Source organism: Crocuta crocuta, unplaced genomic scaffold, assembly GCF_008692635.1.
Source record: "Crocuta crocuta isolate KB4526 unplaced genomic scaffold, BGI_CrCroc_1.0 scaffold172, whole genome shotgun sequence".
In the NCBI taxonomy this organism is placed as follows: Eukaryota; Metazoa; Chordata; class Mammalia; order Carnivora; family Hyaenidae; genus Crocuta; species Crocuta crocuta.
This window is the reverse complement of record NW_027528872.1, coordinates 4,413,911-4,438,472: the sequence shown is the minus strand read 5'-3', so window position 1 is coordinate 4,438,472 and position 24,562 is coordinate 4,413,911. Positions and strand designations below refer to the sequence as shown.

The 24,562-nt window shown below is 37.4% G+C and overlaps 1 protein-coding gene across 5 annotated transcripts in view; it reads right to left on the bottom strand.

Annotated features, from left to right (window-relative positions):
* The window catches only part of ARHGAP32 (Rho GTPase activating protein 32), a 300,153-nt gene that overhangs the window by 6,796 nt on the left and 268,795 nt on the right, over nt 1–24,562 (bottom strand). For 4 of the 5 annotated variants that reach the window (XM_077756545.1, XM_077756541.1, XM_077756543.1 and 1 more), the window contains 9 exons: nt 23,561–23,705; nt 23,050–23,132; nt 14,495–14,602; nt 14,085–14,230; nt 13,278–13,473; nt 7,022–7,167; nt 5,532–5,603; nt 2,522–3,400; nt 818–1,788 (listed from right to left, as the gene is read on the bottom strand). In XM_077756545.1, the coding sequence (XP_077612671.1) occupies nt 818–1,788; nt 2,522–3,400; nt 5,532–5,603; nt 7,022–7,167; nt 13,278–13,473; nt 14,085–14,230; nt 14,495–14,602; nt 23,050–23,132; nt 23,561–23,705 (2,746 nt within the window). The remainder of the gene's footprint in view (nt 1–817; nt 1,789–2,521; nt 3,401–5,531; nt 5,604–7,021; nt 7,168–13,277; nt 13,474–14,084; nt 14,231–14,494; nt 14,603–23,049; nt 23,133–23,560; nt 23,706–24,562) is intronic. The other variant, XM_077756542.1, reaches the window with a different exon arrangement.

Sequence of the window (24,562 nt, the reverse complement as noted above, 5' to 3'; positions counted from 1 at the left end):
ATTCAAATCAGCCAGTTACTGTCTCTCCCAACCTTCGATTCCACCCCGGTCTATAGCAGCTGAGGCCAAATGTGACCTTCACAGAGATGCTACAAATATGCTCTCCTTGAGAAGCAGTTGCTAGAAACAGCATCCTTCCTTCATTAAAGACTAGGTACTGAAGTCCTTCTAGTTCAAGGTGACCATAAAACACGTGCAGTACTTTTCTAAAACATGAGAAAATTCAGAAGAAACTTTAGCATTCTGCATACAACACTGTCTCATCAAAACAGATGTCTGGCTGCAGGACAGCCTGCTGGCTTATGCTAGGAGCATCACAAAAAGACCTAAAACGCCGTAATCTCTCACATTTCTAAAACATCTGTAAGGCAGAAAGGCTTACAAATGTCTTGAGAATAAAGCACATTCATCGTGCACGTGTGAATAATTGGCAGAGGGTAGTTAAATGATTTGCCCAAAGTCACAATGAGTCACTGATGAAGTTGGGGGAAAAAAAAAAAACCCCTGCAGTCCAATCTGACTTATTTGATCATGACCTCTCTGTATTACGAAGAAGAAACCACCTAGATGGTTTAGGAAGAAAGGATAGCAGGCAGAGTTCAACTATAGTCACTGAGTAACTGCTCCTTTCTCAGACAAAAACCAGCATCAGGGTAAAGGCAGGGTCCAACCTCAGATGGGAAACTTTTCATGGAAACCCGCCACAGGACTGAAAATAAATGTCATTTCTGATTCAAAGGTAACAGCACACCTGCTGCCAAGTGACATACCTTTGGAAAAGGTTTCTTTCATCTCTCCAAACCCCTCCCCTCCTTACCTTGTGGGAATGATTTAATCCTGTGGCCGCTGCTTGTACCTGCCCCATGACTGGCAGAGGCTCGGCAGACCTCTGGGACGGAGGTGGGGGAAGGGGGCGGCTTGTTCTTTGAGGCCGCTGGAGGGTGGCAGCTGCAAAATCAGCTGTGGCAGGTTGTTCAACCACATCCCAGCTGGCTTCCCTGGTGCTCAGTTCAGCCACCGCCGGGGCGGCTGTCACGTAGGCCATGGCGGCTGTGCTGGTATTCTCTTCAGGGGACCCAGAAGGAGGGTAGATTTTGTCCTTCGGCAAATTAGAAGGTGTGGGAGACTTGTCTGCAAGGTCTGAAGGGGGATGGGGTTTGTCCACACTTGCACCAAGATAAGGAGGCTGATCTCCACTATAGAAACGAAGCTGAGACTGGTCCTGATCCATGAAGGAGACAGTTGGCATACTGGTCTTCCCACACTGGTCTTCAGGGAAGCTTATGTGATCATCAGACTTAGAGTCTGTTAAGGGAACTGAAGTGATTCTGGCCTTTTCCGGGTCCCCAGATAAGTAGTTTCGATGTGGAGGATTCCCTGGTAAGTCTGCCTGATGGAGCTGCTCCCCGGATTCAGCTGCACCAGAATGGGTGTGGTTCCCAATCGCTGTGTCTGCTAGAGGCTGGTCACAGTTCCCAGATACATCGCTCTGGAGGTGGGATTCCTCTGCTGGCCTAGCAGTTTGGTAATAGGCTTTCTCTAGGGTGAAGCTACAGTAGGAACTAGGCAGTTTATCTTCCTTTGCAGCCACTGCTAGGTCTCCAGAACTCGCATAAGCAGCCTGGGAAGTCCCTGGCCTCTTCAGTGACTGAGTTGAGGCTTGCTGTGCAGACTCAGCCAATGCTAGTGCCAACAGGCGGGCAACGTTTTTCGGAGGCGGTGGTGGTGGGATAAGAGACACTGAACTGACGGGAACGGAATCCTGAGGGGGGTCATGGGTAACTGCTCCTGGTGGGAAATTGGGAAAGAAAATGAGAGTGAAAAGGTAGCTTGTGTTATCCTGTACTGGAAAGCCAAACACTCCCCATCTGATCACTACAAAATAGTTGCCTTCCATATTTCAAAATGGCAATCCACGATCTTCCATCCCACATGCAAATGCTGTAGAAAACACATCTGGTTCAGAAGGAAAACTAAAACAAATTGTTTAAAAACTGCAATCTCCTCTTGAATTGCTACAGAGATGAGGGGAAAAAAAGCAGGTCCCTCATCTGGCTCAGAAAAGATTGCTTTGAAAACAAGCTTCAAGGTGCCTGTTTTGGCAAAAAAATAGTTTTTTTGTTTTTTGTTTTGTTTTTGGGTTTTGTTTTTTTTTTTTACATTTGATGGTGTAGGCTGGCTGGTTAACTTGTAAGGCTATATAATATAGGTATTTTTATTAGAAGAGAAAACAGAATCAAGAGCTACAAACTTGTGCAAAAATTATCCATGGATTCTGACTGTCCAAAGATTTTAATAGGGGACTTTATGAAGGTCTGAAGCAGGACCACTGGTCCTTTGGGGGATTTTTGTTTGATTGATTTTAATTTAGGGCTTTGAGCCATCAGCACCACCCAGAAAAACATTCTCTTTGATTAAAGGCTAGCTGTGGAGCAAATTTCTCTCTTAAAAGGCACAGATGGCACACAGGATTGATGGTCCCTCTTAGCTTAAGGAAAGAATGGAGGAAAACAAATGGTACCTGTCTGAGTCTGTCCAGAAGGTACAGCCTTACTCTGACTGCTTGAGGCGGGCTGATCCTCTTTCCCTGGTGACTCTACTTCCGCAGCAGCTGCCTGGTCTAGGGGCTGGACTTCAGACTCACAGCCTTCTTGGGCCTCTCTCTCTTTTGTTTTCATCTTTACTACCTGGGTGGGGGATCTATTTACGACATCACTTTCTTCAGTACTTTTGTTCCACGTTGGAGAAGATGCAGTCGGAGCTGCGGTATTTGACACCGTACCAAGGACTTCGGATACCCGAGTGGGAAGAGTCACTGAAATTGGCTCAGATATGTTCATCGAAGGTGATTTGCTTAGTTTCCGTCCAATCTTTGGAGAGAAAGCGTAGACAACCTTTTCAGTGAATGAGGATGGCTTGGATGACTTCTCTTCAGTTGGGCTCAAGTCCAGGGTAAAGAATGGACTCAGTTTCTCCTGCAGAGGAGAGACAGCTTCAGAACTTGTAGTGCTTCCTGGAGTCTGAGACTGGCTACCACCTGCTTCTGTATCTTTCTTATTGGTACTTGGTTTATCCTTGGAGTATCCTAATGAATCTAAAAAGGAAGCACCGCTCTCCAGACATTCTGATTCAGCCTTGGGCGGACTACACTGAAATGACATGGGGTCGAAATCCAGGCTGGCTACTCCAATGTCTGGTGGGCTCAGGTCAACATCCTCAGCTGCATGAGAAGACATAAGAGCCGGAATGTGGAGCAGCCCTACTTCCTCCTCACTTTCATTGTCATGGGGCAGATTATCATAGGAGTTACAGCGGTTCCCCAGCATTTCTCCGTTAAAAGAGGCACTCAGTGCATCACTGCTAGATCTGGGTCTTCGGGGTCGGAATAGCTTGGAATCACCTGGCAAAAATGGATAACAATATCAAAGTGTGAATGCATAGGATACACCATGCACAATATCATGGTAAGTCACCTACTCAGTATAGTAGTAATGCACTATGTAGTATAAGAAAATGTTACTTCTCAGTTTCTTTCCAGAAATTGTCTCTTGGGGTGTACAGATGGAACTCCCAAACCAAAAGCTAAATAACAAAAACATCTGATAATAATCAGAGGGAGAAGGCAGCATTTGATAGTTTCAACAGGAAAAAGGACTCAGAACTCTTAGATTTTATTACTAGTCCAACATTGACTCCTGTTGTGACTTTGGGCAAGATTTCATTTCTCTTGGTCTTAGTTTATCACTCATCTCACACATGACTTCTAAGATAGAATTAACCAGTTTAAAATAGTACTTTGGATATACAACAGCAAAGGGAATTTTTGTTTTTGCTTTCTGGCAGGAAAAATCCTCATAATAACCACATTTCTAAAAAGCAAACATCTCACCTAAAAAAGTCTCTATAATTCCATAAGGTATTTACATATATTTAGTACAGGATTCTTTTGAGATACTTTAAAAAATAATTTCATTTTTTTTCTTTAATAAGTATAGGTTTTAAGGTTCCCAGGAAGAGTTCTTCAAGAGTAGACTGTTACATGACCTTATGATATTGCTAAATATCCAACTGGTAAAAGAAATCCTCTATCCCAGAATTCTATTACAATCATCAGAATTGTCATATTGAAAATGTACGATTAAGAGGCAGATAAATACATTCACTGATATGTTAACCGTTCATAAAATTAATCTCTCCTAAAATATTACTTTCTGCTTAATACTGGCATCTACCCAGCCCACTTCATTTGTGAACCATTCTCTTATCTGCAGTGAAACAGAAGATCTCACAAAACCCTTAAGATGTCAGACACCCAACTAAAGGGATGTGTGAGAGTCTCTTGAATCATAAGCAGAGCTACTGGTCGATGAGGATCTGGCAGTTACAAGAGTTAATAAATGAAGACGGGAAAGCTGACCAGCATGATCAGCATGACGACACCCAGGATACCTCAAAACACATGATCTTATCAACAGATTAAGAAAAGCCCTTGGGAAATCAGTGTAGCTCCAGATTATTTTTGTAAAAAGGGCCTTCTTTTTTTTGAGAGAGTGAGAGAGAGAGAGAGAGAGCAAGTGAGTGAGCGGTGAGTATAAGTGGGGGAGAGATAGAGGAAGGGAGCAAGAGGGAGAGAGAGTTAAGAGAGAGAATCTGAAGCAGGCTCCACGGTGAGCTCATGGAGCCCAACTCAGGGCTCGACCTCAGGATCCCAAAACCATGAGATCATGACCTGAGCTGAAATCAAGAGTCTGACACTTAACTGACTGAGCCACCCAGGAGCCCCAAAAAGGGTCTTCTTTACAATTCTGCCGCATACGCCAAACATGAAGTAAAGGATGTCCTATTTCCTATATGGTTTTGTCAAAAAAAGCTCTATGTCCTTCCAATATTGAAGTTCACTGTTCACTCTAAAACTTAGTACATAATAGCAACTATACCTGACTTTTGCCGAGTAGGGGCTTAAAAAACTTATTTTCATAAATTTTAGTTTTGTCGAGTTGCAATCAAACTGTTTTATACTCTTTACTAGACTTCTGATCCCCATTTTAAGAGGATTCACTTTTAAGTTTTCTTCTCCACATACTGAGGATATATCTTCAGATGATAAAGACTGCCTATAATTGATCTGATCTATGAAATTCAATGTCAGGTTAAGCCATTTACCAGACAAAAAGTCTACTAGTATGAATATCAAAGTTGCTTAATTTTATACCTTGTAAAACTGTGCTTTCATGAAATCTAAAGAAAGAAATACTAATAACATCATTTTCCACTGGGCATTAATAAGTATAAACGGTTAACTTAAAACAGTTCACCTATTTTTATGTAAATTGAATAGCAATCATGTCAAAAGTGAAGAAATTAGAGACTGGTACTATATGAAAATATCAATGGACAATACTGAATAGATATTAGGATTCTTTGGAAATGATAGTCTCCAAGCCTATTTATTAAGCATATACATATTAAATATGCTCAATTGTGTTCTTTTATGAAATACAGAGTAAAACAATTGATGTTTTTAGTCTTACCATCGACTGCATGGAGAGAAGTAAGAGATTCTTCACTTTTAGCTGAACGGAGGGTTCCTTCTGCCCTGCCACCTGAAGGACCAAATCCAAATAGTGTCAAGTTTTATTCACTACTACAGATGTAGAGAAAAGGAACAGTGTTCGTCTCTACACATATTTATTTAAACTCCCAAGAGTGACCAGCTTTACATTTTGACAATCATATTCAATTTAAGCACTATGTTAAATAAGGTGTTATATGGTTTTCAAATGGTTTCCTACGTGAAAAATCTCCTCTAAAGGATTATGTATAAACTTGAGAAGAGAGATGAATTTTAAAACTTCTTCCCTTTGTATTTCCTAAAGACTAGCATGATACCTTAAGATGACATCATACTAGATTTAGAGTACCCTAAACCCAATGACTGGTATCCTTCTAAGCAGAGAGGACACAGAGGGACCAAGGAGGTCGTTCAAAGATCGGCGGAGAGTGGAGATGTCGCGAGGAGCCACCAGGAGCTGGAAGAGGCGAGGAAAGATTCCTCCCTACCTTCTTTGAAGGGAATATGGCCTTGCTGACATCTAAGAGATTTAGACTTTTAGCCCACAGAACTATGAGGAGATAAATTTCTGTTGGTTTAAGTCACCGAATTTGTGGCAACTTGTTATGGCAGCCCTATGAAACTAACACCGTGCCTTGATTGCATACATTGGATCTTATTTGTTAAATATCATCATCCTCATTTACCTCTTGGCCGCACTCAACACTGGTGTCACGTTCTCTATAAACCTGTCCTCCGTGATTCCCAGTGATGACACTCATCCCTTTTGTCCTCTGCCTCCCCTTCTGTAATCATTTCCTCTTACTCTTTTCATAACAACTCTGCTCTTTCCAGTCCTTTAAGTACTGCTTTTTTCAGGGTTCAGTTCCCAACCTGCTTCTCTCACTCAACAGGCTCTCCCACAAAATCTTTCTCCAGAGTTTTCACCCTTGAGTATTTGCTGACGACTTCTAAATCCGTATTTCTACTAATATTAAACCCCTTTACTGAATTCCAGACCCATACTATTAATCATCTCTTGGGCATGTTCAACTCACTATGTTTGAAATAAACACATCACTTTCCTTCCATGTGGAAACATGGTTTTGTCACATTTTAAATCTGTAAAATGTAGATTAATAAACTTAAACATCACAGTAGTTATTTTGTATTAACAGCAATATACAAACTATGTTATGAGTATGTTGTGAATTTTAACCATATTCCCACTCTATATAATCTACATAGCTGCCACGAGGAACGGGGTAATTCTACGTATTTTTGTATGTGTTTGGACATAAAAGAAGACAATCCACGGGCAGCGGCACAAGTGGGACACACGGTGCTGCAGTACGGCATCGCAACACACGCACTACGGACCCAGAGCGCGCCGCGGGATGCGCAGAGCAGAGCAGCCGAGCGGGCTGTGGTCCCGGCAGCAGAGCACAGGAAGGGCAGGAGAGCACCAACCTTTCAGAGCCATGGCTTTCATCTCGGAAGGCTCACTCTCATTCCGCTGCAGCTTCCGCTTAGAAACAGACGATGATTTCCCCAAGTTGAAAAAGGAACGCCAGCTGCCCACAGGAGATTTTTTCATTTTATTTTGAGGCCTCCTTCTAGGAGAGAAAATGATCTGTGTTAAGATATCGCAGAGGCTATCTTTACTTACAGGAAATGAACAAATGAAGGAAAGAACCAAAGGGCCTAGAGAGGAAGAGCTGAAAACATACACATACACTATGCAGGTGCATGTATGTAGCATACACACACATATGTGCATGTGCAGCTAAACTGTGCAGCTAAAGCATGAAATGGAAACAAAATGTATAGATTTGTTTTTTATTTTGGGGAGAGAGAGAGCGAGCGAGCACAAGTTGGGGGCAGGGGCAGAGGGGGTTGGGGCAGAGGTCCCATGACCTGAGCTGAAATCAAGAAATGGACACTCAACTGACCCACTCAGGCAGCCCTCAATTTTAATATTAATAAATAGTCACAAAAATAATTTTTATACAGATTTTTATATTTAGATCTAACCTCAAAGTCAGTAAAATAAGTGAGAAAAAGAAATATTTGGAAGTAGGAATTATTAAAACTCTAAAAATAAAAGAGTTACAGAAAATGATTTTACATGTAAATAAACAATTCAATCAAGAAGAGGGGCACCTGGGTGACTCAGCTGGTTAAGCGTCCAACTTTGGCTCAGGTCATGATCTCACGACTCATGAGTTTGAGCCCTGCATCAGGCTCTGTGCTGACAGCTCAAAGCTTGGAGTCTGCTTTAGATTCTCTGTCTCCCTCTCTCTCTGCCCCTCCCCTGTTCACATTCTGTCTCTCTCAAAAATAAACAAACATTCAAAAAAATATAAAAAAGAATTACACCAAAAAGAAAAGTATTACAAATAATAACTACCATATACTGAATGCTAGGCACTGTGCTGACTTATATGTGCTCGCTCATTTAAATTAAAAATAACCATATGAGGTAGATACTATTATTCTCATTTTAGGGCTGAGGAAACTATGACACTGAGTTTAAGTAACTTCCTTAATGTTATAAAACTAATAAATAATGGAGTCAGGGTTGGAACCCAGGATCTACTCTATTGACCACTACTCTATAAAGAAAACTTTGAAGGCATTACAGGAAATGCTGGTAGGCATCAATTTTTTTTATTTTTGTCCTCCTTCAGTCTTGTTGGCCCAGCACTGGCAGGAGCCAGTTCTGACACTATACATCTATGTTGCTAACACTATGCCCCAGACTAGCCCCACTCAACCCACTTGTCCCTGCTGGCGCTCCTCCAAAGTGGCTTGTGGCACACCTAGCCAGGGAGCCTTGGTCAGGATGGAGCCCATCCAAATCCAAAGCAGTTCCTGTCCAAGGAAGGGAGGGAGTCAGGACTATCCTCCGTGCACCCTCCCCCCCCACCCCGCCCCACTCCGGCACACCAACAGCAGGTGCAGTGAGGCCTCTTAACCAGCTGCACCAAAGGTCAGCCCCACCCACCTCCCACTGCAGCTATAGCCACACCTCTCAGAGCACCACACTGAAGTGCAGCTGTGCCCACCAGTGTGCCCACAGTGGTCATGACTGGTCACTGCAGGTAGCTGGATGGAGGGCCAGCCCCCCCCACCAGCATATCCACAGCAGTCCCCACCCAGTCACAAAGAGCACACACAAAACCCACAGAGGGAACACCCTGGGAGCATCTCGTTCTAGTGACCAGGAGGGATTGCACTACTGGGCCCCACAAGACACCTTCTAATAAAGCCACTACTTTAGGACCAGGAGACATAGCTGACTATCTAATACAGTGAAAGAATAATGAGAAGACGGAAGAATATGTTCCAAATGAGATAACAGGACAAAACCTCAGAAAAAGAAGTAAACAAAACAGAAATAAGTAATCTACCTAATAAACAGCGCAAAGTAATGGTCAAAGATGCTCACTACACACTGAAGGAGAGTGGATGAAGTCAGTGAGAACTTCAACAAAGAGAGAAAAACTTTAAAAGAGAACCAAAAAAAGCTGAACAACATAATAACTGTAAGAAAAAATATGCTCGAGGGGATCAACAGCAGCTCAGAAGATGTAGAAGAATGGATAAGCAATCTGGAAGACAGGCCAGTAGAAAGCACCCATGCTGAATGGAAAAAGAAAAAAGAATTAAAAGGGCCTCTGGAAAACATCTAACATCTGCATTACGGGAGTCCCCAAAGGAGAAAAGCAGAGGTGCAGAAAACATATTTGAAGAAGTAATAGCTGAAAACTTCCCTGACACAGGGAATAAAACAGACCTCCAGGTCAAGGAAGCACAAAAACCTCCTAGAAGATGAGCCCAAGATGGTCCACACAAAGACACATAAAAATTAAAATATGCGAAATTAAAGATAAGGAGAGAATCCTAAAAGCAGCAATAGTTCTATACAGGGAAAATCGCATAAGGCTATCAGCTCATTTTTTAGCAGACATTTTTTCAGTCCAGAAAGAAATGAAATGATATGTTCAAAGTACTGAAAGGAAAAAATCTACAACCAAGAATACTCTACCTGACAAGGGTCATTCAGAATTGGAGAGATAGAGTTTCCCTGAGAAACAAAAGTTAAAGGAGCTTCCCACAAAACCAGCCATATAAGAAATGATACAGGGGCTTTTTTTAAGTAGAAAAGGCCATAACTAGAACAGAAATGATTAAAGGAAAACATTTCACAGGTAAAAGCAAACACAAAGATAATAGATCATTTATAAAGTATGAAGCTTAAAAGGAAAAAGTAGCAAAATCAACTATAGTTAAAAAATTAGTTAAGGGACTCACAGATAGAAAGATGTAAAATATCATTGTCATATACATAAAATGTAGAGGAGAGAGTAAAATCATAGTGCACTTAGAATGTGTTTGAACTTAAATGACCATTCCACTCAATACGAACTGCAATATACATAGGGTATTATATATGAACCTCACAGAAACTACAAACCAAGATCCTATAATGGATAAACATACACAAAAGAGAAAGGAATCCAAGCACAGCTCTAAAGAAAGTCATTAAATCACTGAGTAAGAGAGCAAGAGAAAAACAAAGAAACAAAGGACTACAAAAATACCCAGAAAAAAAAGAACAAAATGGCAATAAGTACAACCTACCAATAACTACTTTAAATGTAAATAGACTAAATGCTCCAGTCAAAAGACAAAGGGTTATTTAATGGATTAAAAAAAAAAAAAAAGATCTATTTCTGTGCTGCCTACAAAACAGTCGCTTCACGTGTAAGACACAAACAGATGAAAAGTGAAAAAAATGGAAAAAGATATCCCATACAAATGGAAGCAAAAAAAAATAGTTGGGGTAGCAACATTTACATAAAAAACCAGACTTTAAAACAAAGACTGTAACAGGAGACAAAGAGGGCATTACATAATAATAAAGAAATCAATCCAACTTAGATGCTATAACAACTGTAAGTATCTATGCAACCAACAGAGAAGCACCTAAATACACAAATCAAGTATCAATAAATGTAAAGGGAGAAAATGACAGTGATACAATAGGGACTTCTAACACTCTACTTGTATTAATGAATAGATTCATCCAGACAGAAAATCAAAAAATACCTATCCTTCTCAAACTATTCCAAACAAATAAATGAGGAAATAATGTTTCCAAATCTATTAAGAGGTCAGCATTACCACAATACTTAAACCAGATGAAGACACTACAAAAAAAGAAAACTATAGACCAATACCCTGATGACCACAGAAGCCAAATTCCTTAACAAAATATTAGTAAATTGAGTTCAACAACACATTAAAAGGATCGATGACCAAGATCTAGTGAGATTTATTTCAGTGATGAGAGGATGCAAATTAATCAACATGATAGCACATTAAGAAAATGAAGAATAAAAATCATATGCACATCTCAACAGATGCGCCAAAAGCATCTGACAAAACTCAACATCTGTTCATGATAAAAACTCTCAAGAATGTGGGTTTAGAGGAACATATCTCAACAAAGGCCATACACGGCAAATGCAGATAACATCACACTTAATGGTGAAAAGCTGCAAGTTTCTCCTCTAAGATCAGGAAGAAGACAAGGATGCACTCTTAGCACTTTTATTCAACACAGTACTACAAGTGCTAGCTATGGCACTCACACAAGAAGGAAAGGGAAGGAAAGGATGAAGGAGAGAAAGAGAAAGGGAGAAGGAAAGAAAGACAGGCATCCAAATTGGCAAGGAATATGCGAAACTGTCAGTATCTGCAGATGAAATGATACCATACATAGAAAACCGCAGATTCAAACAAAAAAACGAGTAGAAATGATGAATGAATTCAGTAAGTTGCAAATACAAAATTAATACACAGAAATCTTTAGCTTTTTTTTTTTTTTACACTAGTAAGACACTGGCAGAAAAAGAAATTTAGAAAAATCTCATTTATAATTGCATCACAAAGAATCAAATGCCTAGGAATAAATTTACCAAGGAGGTAAAACACCTGTACTCTGGAAATTATAAGACATTAGTGAAAAAATTAAAGATAACACAAACAAATGGGAAGACAGACCATGCTTATGATTGGAAGAATTAATGCTGTTAAAATGTCCATACTACCTAAAACAAACTACAGATTCAACGTGATCCCTATCAAAATGTGAATAGTATTTATCACAGAACAAGGACAAAAAAAAATCCTAAACTTTGTAAGGAACCACAAAAGACCCTGACCAGCCAAAGCAATCTTGAGGAAGAACAAAACTACAGGTATCACACTCCCCTGATGTCAAACTACACTGGAATCAAAACGGTACAGTATACCGGCACCAAAAGCAACAGGACGGCAGACAGCCCAGAAATAAACTTACGCATACATGATCAATTCGCCCACAACAAAGGTAGCAAGGATATACAATGGAGAAATGACAGTCTCTTCAACAAATGGTGGTGGGAAAACTGGACGGCTACATGTAAAAGACTGAAACTAGACCATTTTCTTACATTATACACAAAAATAAACTCAAAATAGATTAGAGATTTAAATGTATGGCCTGAAGCCATACAACTCCTAAAAGAAAATATGGGCAGTAATCTCCTGGACATCAGCCTTAACAATAGTTTTCTGAATATTTCCTCAGGCAAGGGCATCAAAAGCAGTGGAGGAAACCATCAACAAGATAAAAAGATAACCTACTAAATGGGAGAAGATATTACATCCAATAAGGGATTAATATCCAAAATATATTAAAATCTCCTACAACTCAACACCCAAAAGATAATCCATTTAAAAAATAGGTAGAGGACCTGAAAAGACATTTCCCCAAAAAGACATCCAGATGGCCAACAGACACATGAAAAGATGCTCAACATCACTCATCATCAGGGAAATGCAAATCAAAGCCACCATGAAATACCACCTCACACCTGTCAGAGTGGCTACTATCAAAAAGAGAAGAAATGACCAGTGTTGGCAAGGCAGGGAGAAAAGGGACCTCTCATGCACTGCTGGTGGGAATATAAATTAGTGTGGCCATTATGGAAAATAGTATCAGGTTTCCTCAAAAATTTAAAAATAGAAATACCATATGATCCACTTCTGGATATTTACCCAAAAAAAACAAAACTACTAATTTGAAAGACATATGCACTTTTATGTTTACTGCAGCATTACTTAACAATAGCCAAGATATGGAAGCAGCTCAAGCGTCCATCAAGAGATGAATGCATGAATGCATAAAGATGTGGTGTGTACACACACACACACACACACACACACACAGGAACATTATGTATTCATCTCTTGACGCGTATTGGGAGACCGCATTGTGAGAAGTTCTGGTCTATTCTAAACTTAATGTGGAGCCAATGTCAAACAAGTCATTATCCATTCAGGATTTACTGAGTAATCTGTTTCAATCCGGTTGATTTCTAAATAAATATCTCAGAGGGAAAATCAAACCTTACATAGTAGAAGTGTATTACTTTTCCTAACAATTCATGCTCCATGATTAACTTTCATCTTCTTTAAAATGACATGATGTTGTAATGAGTTTTGAGAATCATTTGTATCATTCCCTATGAAATATCATCTGTAATCAAATGAACAGATTTTTCTGGGACTAGCTCAACATCGATATAGTAATCCTAAAATACAGAAAGCAAAAAAAGAAAAGAACATTTGGCCATAAAAATCGTATTATTAAGGAGGATTTAATGAATTTTACCTTTCGAGTGGGAACTCAATTATGGTATGAAACTTTCCCTGAAGCGCAGCGGGTCCTTCTCCTACTTCAATATATTTATTTTCAGTCACAATTGGAGAAGTGACCTGAGCTTGTGTTCGTGCCTGGGCTTCCTCCAATGTCAGCAGCTTGGTGGATGGAGAGGAAACCAGCAGGGACTTGGGTCTTGATAGAGAAGCTTTGGAAAGAAAGAAAAGCAAAGAAAAGAGTAAAAAATTTTGGCATAGGTGAAAATATATAAATATGTGTGAGTGTAGGTACATCAATCTCCATCTATCTACCTATCTGTGTTGTTTTAAACGTTCTTCATTACGTTTTTTAAATGACAAAGATAATAGAGCTTTATACTGAATGAGGAAAAGATGGTGACATACTAGGTTGTTAACAGTAACATATAAATCTATATAAATATAAATATTTTAACTCCTTAAATAATTTAACTGTTTTCCTTTCTTAATAGATACTAAGCAAGACCAAGTATCAGTGAGATACCTCTGGTTTTGGAAAAAATTATTCTTTTGCTGCTCCATATCATATCTTTATATATATATCAATAGTGACATGTTTTTTAATGTGTCATGAACTTACATAATAGGCCTAATATGCAGTATTCACTAAGTACACACAAAATAACTATTAAGCTATGCATTTTGAGAAGTGGACATGAATTAGCTGCTTTCTACCAAAGACAGATTTATTATTACATTGAGATAGGAAATGCAGTTTTCCATTCCTTTAGGAGTATAGATACACATTCCTTGTAGTAAACAAAATCCATGTGAGCTGTACCTGCCCCATCCTGAATGACAGCACTGATTTTCCCACTGAAGAGGACGTCTACGTGATTCAGGATGAATTCAACCACCACAGACTGAATTCTCACTTCCATAAAAGCTGCTGTCCCACTGAAGCAGGCAGATTCTATCTGTTTTGATCTGGGGGGTAACCAACATTACCATCAGAGAATCCCAAAGACAGCAGCCTTAAGAGGCATTATTTTTTAAAATATGTAAACCCCAGAGGAAGAAAGCATACTTTTAGCACCTTGGTTAAGCCCCACTTGCCTCTTTTAAGGAGATGCTCATAAAAATAGCATATGAGTTTTACTTTTAAAAACTGTCCTCAAGGAACACTGAAGGAACACTTTCATTTAAGATGATAATTCTATATCTTAAGGTCATAAGTCAAATGCATCTTACCTTAGCAGGTTTGGAGCCCAAACAATTGCTAGGTTTTTTGCATGCATATTTGTGATGGAACAATAGTCAGCTAGGAGAGACAAGTGTCTCATCAGGAACTCCAGCGTTCTGGAAAATGCAATAAAACATCTTAACAAAAAGAAAAAGTACGTAGCAGTATAGAGACTAAAAGTGATACTAATTTTTAAGATTTCGTTAGAAAAATAGACAAAGAAACCATACAAACTCCAGCAAATGTTTTCGTTGCTTCTTAGGTTTGAATATTATTATTACCACAGAAGTGTCAGAAGAATATTATGAATTTTATATTCTGCATACAGTAATCACATCTACAGAATTCTAAGAAAAAAGTCTAAGGCAGATGCAATTAAGAAATGAACATTTCTGACAGGATTGGTTCTTAAGAAAATAGTCTGAGTTTTTAAAAATCTTTAGGAGGGCGACTGGGTGGTTCTGTCAGTTAAGTATCCAACTTCAGCTTGGGTCATGATCTCACTGCTCCTGGGTTTGAGCCCCATGTCAGGCTCTGTGCTGACAGCTCAGAGTCTGGAACTTGCTTTTGATTCTGTGTCTCCCTCTCTCTGCCCCTCTCCTGTTCTCTCTCTCTCTCAAAAATAAACATTTTTAAAAATTTATAAATAAAAAACCAAATAAATATATTCAGGAATATTTGCTCCTGGCTGTCAGATATCTAGTTTCAAGGACACCAGTGAAGTAAATCCTCCATAAAAGCTAATTTCTCAACACATGATATCATGAACTTATTGATATTCTACTTGTAACAGACATGCTAATAGGAGAGGACTTAAACATTTCTTTTATAAAAGAAAACAGTATTACACAAGAAAAGAAGAATTGCAGTAGGCACCAAGGGCAAAGAATATTTGAGTAAAAAAAACGTGCTTTTAGAATAGAAAGCCTATTCCAAGTCCTAAAATCCTGGTTTATCTTACTTGCTTTACTTAAACAATTATATGTATATATATTGACATTAAATAACAGGGCAGAACAGTTTTCAAAAGGAAGCATAATCAGCTTAGATGCAAGTAAGATCAGATAAACACGCAGAGATATTACCTACATTTTTGTAAGTGCCCCTCCCTACAGTATATAGGGACTGAAACTATTAAGGATAATAAATAGGAAGGAGATAGAACTTTAAGACTGTTAATATGAAACAGTAACGAAAGTTAAATTGTGGTCAGCATATGGGCTTCAAAGACCAAGATGAATCTGAGAAGAAAAAGAGAACGGCAGCTAGAGGCAATGCTTTCTTTTTTAAAAAATATTTTATTTATTTATTTTTGAGAAAGAGAGTGTGAGAGAATAAGCAGGAAATGGGCAGACAGAGAGAGACACAGAGAAAGACAGAGAATCCCAAGCAGGTTCTGAGCTGTCAGCACAGAGACCCATGCAGGGCTAGAACTCAGGAACCATGAGACCATGACCTGAGTCAAAATCATGAGTTGGCCATGTTGAACCAACTGAGCCAACAAGAAGCCCCGAAGATGCTTCTACAGGGATCTCATCAAGTTCCCCCAACAGCCTTACCCAGCACAGTGTTGCCACTCTTCACTTTATGGAGGAGAGAGCCAAGGCCTACCCAGGTTACACAGACAAGGAGTGCTTGTCTCAAATCAAGGTCAGCATGGCTCCAAAGTCTCTGCTCCTTCAATCGCAGCCACCACAGTGGCTCCATAGCACAAATGGAATGTTCGTTCCCTCTTAACATTCTTAAACAGGAAAGGCAGACACACAGACAGAATAGAGGCTGGTGTCGGGGCACCTGGGTGGCTCAGTCAGTTAAGTGTCCAACTTTGGCTCAGGTCATGATCTTGCGGTTTGTGGGTTTGAGCCCCGCATCGGGCTCCGTGCTGACAGCTAGCTCAGACCTTGGAGCCTTCTTCAGATTCTGTATCTCCCTCTCTCTCAGACACTACCCTGCTCACGCTCACTCTCTCTCTCAGAAATAAATAAAGCATTAAAAAAAATTTTTAAAAAGGAAGTGAGGCTGGTCTGCAGACCATGTAGAGGTGGGAAGCTTGAGAAATGTACTTAGAAAACAGGTACAATTTTACTATTTTGAGCAGTGGGTAGATGAAGAAAGGGAAATATTAAAGTACTTCACAAATACATTTTATAGGAAATGCAAACCAAAACAACCAAAGATATCATTTTATTCACATATCTGATTGTAAAAATGTTTTTAAAAGCTAATGGAGAACTGTAGCCAGGAGTGCCATGAAGTGAGCATTGTCATATTCAACAGAGTACACACTGCGTAAATCTTCAAAATTAAGAAATTTTGTTATATTGGGAAGAACATTTAGTGCCCTTTGATTTCGAAGAATTCCACTGTCAGGTCTTTATCCAAAAAAAAAATCTAGATTTCACAAAGATTCATGTAAATGGATGGTCCTCGCAATGCTGAAATTTGGGGGGAAATATCCCACCATAGAATGAAAACTGGTGCAGCCACTATAGAATAAGTAATGGAGGTTCCTAAAAAAGTTAAAAATACAACTACCTTACAATCAATATCAATATCAATCAAATAATCAAACTACTGGGTATTTACCCCAAAATAAAAAACAGTAATTCAAAGGGATACATGCACCCCTATGTTTACTGCAGCATCATCTACAATAGCCAAATTATGGAAGCAGCACAAGTGTCCATCAGCAGATGAATGGATAAAGAAGGTGTATACACACACACACACACAAGAATATTATTCATCCATTAGAAAGAATGAAATCTTGTCATTTGAAACAATACAGGTGGAGCTAGAGAGTAAAAGTCTAAGCAAAATAAGTTAGAAAAACAAATACCATGATTTCACTCAAATGTGGTATTTACGAAACAAAATAGACAAGTGAAGGAAAAAACAGAGAGAAACAAACCAAGAAAGANACCTGAAACTAATATAACACTGTATGTTAACTATACTGGAATTAAACTAAAAACTAAAAAATACCATAAAAACAAATTAAATAGGTAAATTAGGGTAAAGGTTAAATTACATACAGCCCATTCTCATAAGGAAACACTATTAAAATCACATTTTTCAAGAATTTAGGGAATTAGGAAATGTGAATGTTAAAATCATAAAAAGTCTGGCGAGAGAGAGACACATAAAAGGAGATTAACACTCAAATTATGAGAGGAAGCTACAATATAAAAACACATTAGATAGCAGGAGATCTATCACAAGGAATTCTATATTACACAGAGTAGGAAATACGTATATAGTAAAAGATGTATATAAAAAGGTGGACATGCATTGTAGGTAATATAATATACACTACGAATAAAGAAAACAATATTAGGATATACATACTATATATATACATATATCAGCAAGCTATAAAATACATGGTACATAAAATATATATTCAATATATATTACTGAATATTTACTATTGACAAGGTTCTAGTCTGAGAATATAGTGATAAACAAGACAGAATTCATGACCTCAAGGAACTTGCATTTTAGAGAGGTTATATATAAAACAAGCAATGCTATATATATCCATATAAATATATATAGATATATATTCTATATGGACATATATAGTACAATACATGCACAATATACAATATATAGCAGGTAAAGGTATATAATGTTCAATAGAGAAGATTAAGTAAATAAGGGAGCTACATATGTAATTAGTAAAGGAAATATCTATGTATTGTTGAGAAATATCTGTATCTGTGTAATAAAGGAGAATATATACTGTGTAGGAAAAATTAGAATATAGTTAGTGGAGATAAACATAGTAGAAAAGTTATATATCAATATATATTGTAAGCTTTACCTAAAGCCAACTTTAAGTGTTTTTGTAATGTTTATGCAAGGTTATTTTAATTCATAATGAAGTTAAATGCTATCAACACTTTATTTAAACATGATTAAAAAATAATTTTTGTTTCTTGCTTCTATAGAAGATATCTATGTATGTGAGTATATATACACACATTTATACACACACACTACAGATAAAACACAAAAAAGCAAATGTATACATATATATATAATAATAATAAGGGTAATTAATTCAGGTCTTGTCCTAAGTGCTATTCTTTTTTTATTTTTTTATGTTTTATTTATTTCTGAGAGAGAGAGAGAGAGAGACAGCACGAGCAAGGGAGGGTCAGAGAGAGACAGAGAGACTATCAGAATCAGGCTCCAGGCTCCGAGCTGGCTGTCAGCACAGAGCCCCACACGGGGCTTGAAACACGAACCATGAGATCATGACCTGAGCCGTGAGATCATGACCTGAGCCGAAGTTGGCCGCTTAACCGACTGAGCCACCCAGATACCCAGTAAGTGCTATTCTTTTAATATTCATAATAATCCTAATAGAAAAGTACTATTATTGTCTATTTTACACACAATGAAACTGAGTCTAAGAGGCAAAGGAACTTGCCCAAGGTCAAAAGGTCACACAACCAATACAGGTAGTTTGGCTCCAAAGTCCCTACATTATAATTAGACATTATAAATAACAGGTGACATAAGTGTACTATATGACGGGGATAAATATGTAAGGGTTATAAATAAAACTTATGTTGGGAGATGTATTTATATAAAATATAAAACAAAAAATATTGGAGACATACTTTGCCAGATGAGAAACATATACATATATACTCTGTATTATATGTATTTATATGGATATATATAGTATTGCCTATTTTATACACAGCCCCTCTAAAACACAAGTTCCTTGAGGTCATGAATTCTCTCTTGATTATCATTGTATTCTTAGAATAAAACATTGCCAATAGAGTTTAATAATATATATTTATTATATATTAATTATATTACANGTCATGAATTCTCTCTTGATTATCATTGTATTCTTAGAATAGAACCTTGGAAATAGAGTTTAATAATATATATTTATTATATATTAAATTATATTACAAATTAAATATAAATATTATTATATTAAATATAATAAATATAACATGTTTTATATATTTTATGTACCATATATTTTATAGTTTGCTGACATAATTATTCATATATACCAAATATACAATATATATAACATACACATATCAGTATGTATATATATATATGCTAGATATGCTGTATATATACTAAACTAATATATGTATACATGTGTATACAGTATATATGTATACACATATAAAATATATATATACACATACATAGTGTACCTCATATATACATATACATATATAGTATATACATATACATACACTCACACATAATATACACTCTCCATATATATTACTGATGTTTTCTTAATTCACCCACAATATTAACCAATACTCTCAGTTCCCTCTGTAAAATGTACATTTTGGTGTCTACATCACTATTACTTTTTTGGCTCAATAGGTTTCTTTCCCTGAACCACTCTAAGTATCATTTACATTGTAAGCTTACCTAAAGCCAATTTTAAGTGTTTCTATAACTGTTTATGCCAGATTATTTTAAATCATAATGACGTTAATGCTATCACAGTTATAAAACATGATTTTTAAAAGAAGAATTTTTGTTTCTTTCTTCTATAAATCTGTTGAATATTTCACAGTCCTGATAAGGGTGAGCTGCCAAATGAGGAAGGAACAAATACCGTTACAAGCAGAGAACAATTTAAAACAAAATAAAACCTAAAATTACCAGTAATATTCTCATAGAGAACAGAGATTATATCCATGAGATAAGAACAAGATGCTGTAAAAGTAGGACCATTGAGAGGAACAAGAAAGGTCAGGAGGAAGGTATGGCGGAAAGAGGGAAGGAAGGAAGGGAGTTTAGTTTGTTCGTTCTTGGAAATAATTTTCTTATAAATCAGGAGATGGAGGAAATCTGTATGTGGAAACTGACAAAGAAAGATGAGAGAAAGAGTACAAGAGCTACAATAAACCCAGAAAGAGAATAAAGAAAAGGGATGGGAGCCATTAAGGAAATAACTATCAAGGAAATAATAACAAGAAAATTTCCCAGAAGTTTCAGATGGAGAAAGCCCACCAAGTGTCCACACCGAAGAGTGACAAAGAACCCACAGCATGATGGGTCAGTGTGAAAACTGAACACTAGGTAGGTTCTAAATTCAAAAGCATCCAGAAAGGATACAAATAAAACAAAATATGTCATATGGCTGCAGCATTTTTGCTTAGATGACAATGGTGTGATACCATCAAAATTATGGGGGAAAATCATTTACAGACTAACATTCTGTAGTAAACTATCAATCAAATAGAAGAGTAGAATAGGAGCATTTTCACATCAAAGTCTCAACACATCTACCTCCCGTATGACTTTCCTGGAGAAGCTACCAAAGATGTCTATTACAAAGCAGGGAATAGAAACGAGGGAGATGACAGCAAGAGATCCCGCACAAGCCAATGAAGAGAACTTCCAAAACGTGGGTTAAGAGTTGACAGCACTGCACATCTAGAGAGCAATCAGCCTGGACTGAGGTACTGAGTAGGGGGACAGAAGACTCCAGCAGGGAGATCAAGGGACCCAAAAAAAAAAGAAAGGCTGCCTGGTAAGTCTGAACACACTGACAGAACATTTACAGTCCTGTGAAAGAGTTTCAGGTATAAACTAGTGATGAACAGAAACTTAGCAAGCCCAAAATGGGCAACTGCTACACACACACACACACACACACACACACACACACACAATTATTGCAGAAAGGAAATAAAGTCTAGTATCTATTCTATGCAGTTGTAAATAACAGTTAGATGGTTACTGGGGTACAGACAGTGAATACTGATTTAACTCCAAATGCTGACATAACCAGACTATGAACATGAAAGAAGGGAAAATGTGAGTTTGTTTGGTAATGGGGTGAGGGCTGATCAGAAAGCTAAATTTCATTCACCACAAAAGAAAGATAAAAATATTTATCTAAAAATGAAAAATCAGGAAATAAAAACATATGCATGCTATTCAGAAACAGAGGATAAGGAGGAATTAGGAAGGGGGACTGTGGAGCATTTTCCATTTTACAGTGAAAACAGTCAGCTGTACACACCATTTGACTTTCTGAAACCAAGTATATATATTATGTTGATCTTTTTTTTTTTTTAATTTAGAGAAAAAGATACATTTACACAGTACCTCCTATAAAACTAAGTCAAGAAGTCTTGGCCTAATTCTAATCATTTGTCTTGCTATGCTTTACATTTAAGAAAAAAAAATACTAACGGGCCAGATTCATTCACACATTGGATCTCATTATAACATCCAAAAAAAAATCCTCTAAAGAAGGTATTATTAGTATTCTTTTCACACACATGGATATTAGTGCCTGGAGAGGTCACACAGGAAGTGGTGAACTTGCAAATAAAACTCCCATCTATCGATGCTAATATTCCTTATACTGCACTAGGTTTCTTTTTCTGGCAAGTACAAAATAAAAGTCATCTTCCTCCTTAAATATTCTTCAATAACTGTGTATTATCAGATTTGTCTCCTTAGCCTCTTTTTCAGGGTTGAATACCTCATTTCTTGAGCTTCCTTCATTAAAGCTCTTTTTGTGTTGTTGGGTGTTTTTTCACTCTCCAGTGGGTCCTTAAGAACCTCTTTAATTCCCTCACATTCCTCTTAACACAGGCCACATTAACAGGACAATGAGTCAGTGCTAAATTACCTTTTGGCTCTTAATTATCGTGATTTATAGCTATAGTGCTGAATAAAAAATGTGCTAATTTTTAATGTTGATCAAAAATTTTAGTGTTTAGTGCCAAATTTAGTGCTGGGTTTTCAAATATATACATGACCAAAGTCATTCTAAAAAAAGCATTAAATTACTTAATTCGTGTATTACTAAACCATGTACTGCATTTAATTTTTTGTCAATGACTGAAATTAAAAAATTTTTCCTTTAGCTTTTTTGCATATTATTACCTACAGTTCATGTCTTTCTCTCACTAAATGGTAGTCATCTTTAACTTTATTCTGGTCTAAGATATGGCCAAAACTATTCTTAGAGTCCAAAGTAACATATAAATTAAACTGGGTCTTAAAGCGTAACAACAACAAAATCAATAAAAAAGAACAAGACCTAAAACAAAAAACAGGTTTATAAATCATCTGAGAGTCTCCTGGGGAGGAATTTTGAGGCACTTGTTAGGTTTTGTGGTTCTATGTAGCTTGGACACCTTTTGAAAAAGATAAGAGGGTTGGAAGTAAACAGGCACCCAGCACTGTGTCCTATTTTGGATTCAAGCAATCACAAGTATTCACACTTGTGATCAAACACCAATATTTCTCAGAGTATCAAAAGACAAAAAAAAACCCCACAAACAAACAAAAACCAGGTTTAGTCAACTATCAATATGTTTATTTATCTATTCATTAATTCAACTTTTATTAAGTGCTTATTGGATGTGAAGCACTGTGCCAAGGTCTCGGGATACAAAGACAAACATAAATGTATGACCAAATGGAAGTTTCACAGAACTTCGTGGAAGTTTAAGTAGTTAGAAAACCAAAGAAAAACACCACTCTGCACATCAACTGACTTGTATTCTCAGTTGTTATTTTACAACATGTAATTTACCTGTAGTGAGGAGGGGGCAGCTGCTGGATGACGTCATGAATTTTGATCAGCCTTTCTTCATCTGTTGCTGCTGAAACAGCATCCTGCAACAATCATAATGAGAAACAGACCAGTAGGCTTTGTTGGTAAAAATGAAAGCTGTTCACTTAACAATTCAGTTTTCACTCTATTCTTTAATGCTGGACAAGGAAATATATAGTATCAAGAAAGTAAACTTTGTTTCCATATTGTGTGGATACTAAAGTCTATTAAAAGATAATTTTTTAAAACTTTATGGTAACCAATATTGAAGATGATAAGATTAGTGGACCAAAGTCAGAAACTAAAAGTATCAACATGTGAAAACAGTGAAGACTATGGACTAGCTATCAATAACAGTTTCCTGTTTTCTTTCCAGGGGTATTTTAGTCACAGAACTATTTCTTATATGACCAAACTAATCTTTGCACATTTGGAATAAAATCATAGCAAAACTCCAAAGAGAACTTGATTAGCAGTGACTTGTACTCACAGAAAATTTCTCATACAGCTGGTAGGTGAGCAGAGGGTTTGGAAGCTCTCGAAAATACAGCTTACAGAGGGAGCCCACGGAATGGATATCTTGAACATAAGGTTCTTTTGTCAGGTCGGGGACATGTTCAGAATCAAATTCATGGCTAACAGAAATGAGAGATAAAACACAATTATTTTATTGAAGGAAAAGCAAATACAGGACTTAGAAAGCAAAGTTAATGTTTATTCAAGTTGATTGTATTTTATGTAGGTTATATTTGGACTTCAGCAGTAATCTGATGTTTAATCATAAGAGAAGTGTTTTTCTAAGTGGAAGTGATGGGCATAGCTCTAATATTACAATGGACATAACCTCTGAAATGCATATGGATGAGCAGCTCTTAACACATAGATCTGAAAACAGAGCTCCTAATTTCTAGTGCTCGAATATCCAGTATTTTGGCAATTCTGGCAAGTAGGGCTGAGTGGCAGCTGGTCCATGAACAACTCTGTACAGAAATCTTTCAGGAGTACAGTTCAGGAATACTTTATTGAAGGGGGATAAGGAAGCCAGGACAATATAAAGCAATTTCTAGCTAACTGAATTTGAATTTTAGCCAGTAAAATCTAGTGTAAAGTGAGTGAAATGTAAGCTATACTTAGAATACTAAGGCAAGTTAGGCTCACTCTCCAGGAGTAATCGACAGGCATGGGACTATTTATCAACCTAGAGGATTAGTGAATGTGGACAATGTGAATACAAGATCTGCTCCATCAGACACTAAAGACTAGAACTATCTTTAGTACAAGAATCAATTCAAGTATTTTACAAATGTGTATTCCTAAAAATAGAGAGGAGTTCTGTGGCCAATTGGGATATTAAAATCTATATAGAATAATGGCAATCACCATGCACCACAGTGAAAAATGAAGGATAATAGCATATTAAGAATAGACTAGAATCTAAGATATAAAGAGAAAATAAAATTTCTATTGCTGGTATAAAGGATACCACTGTTGT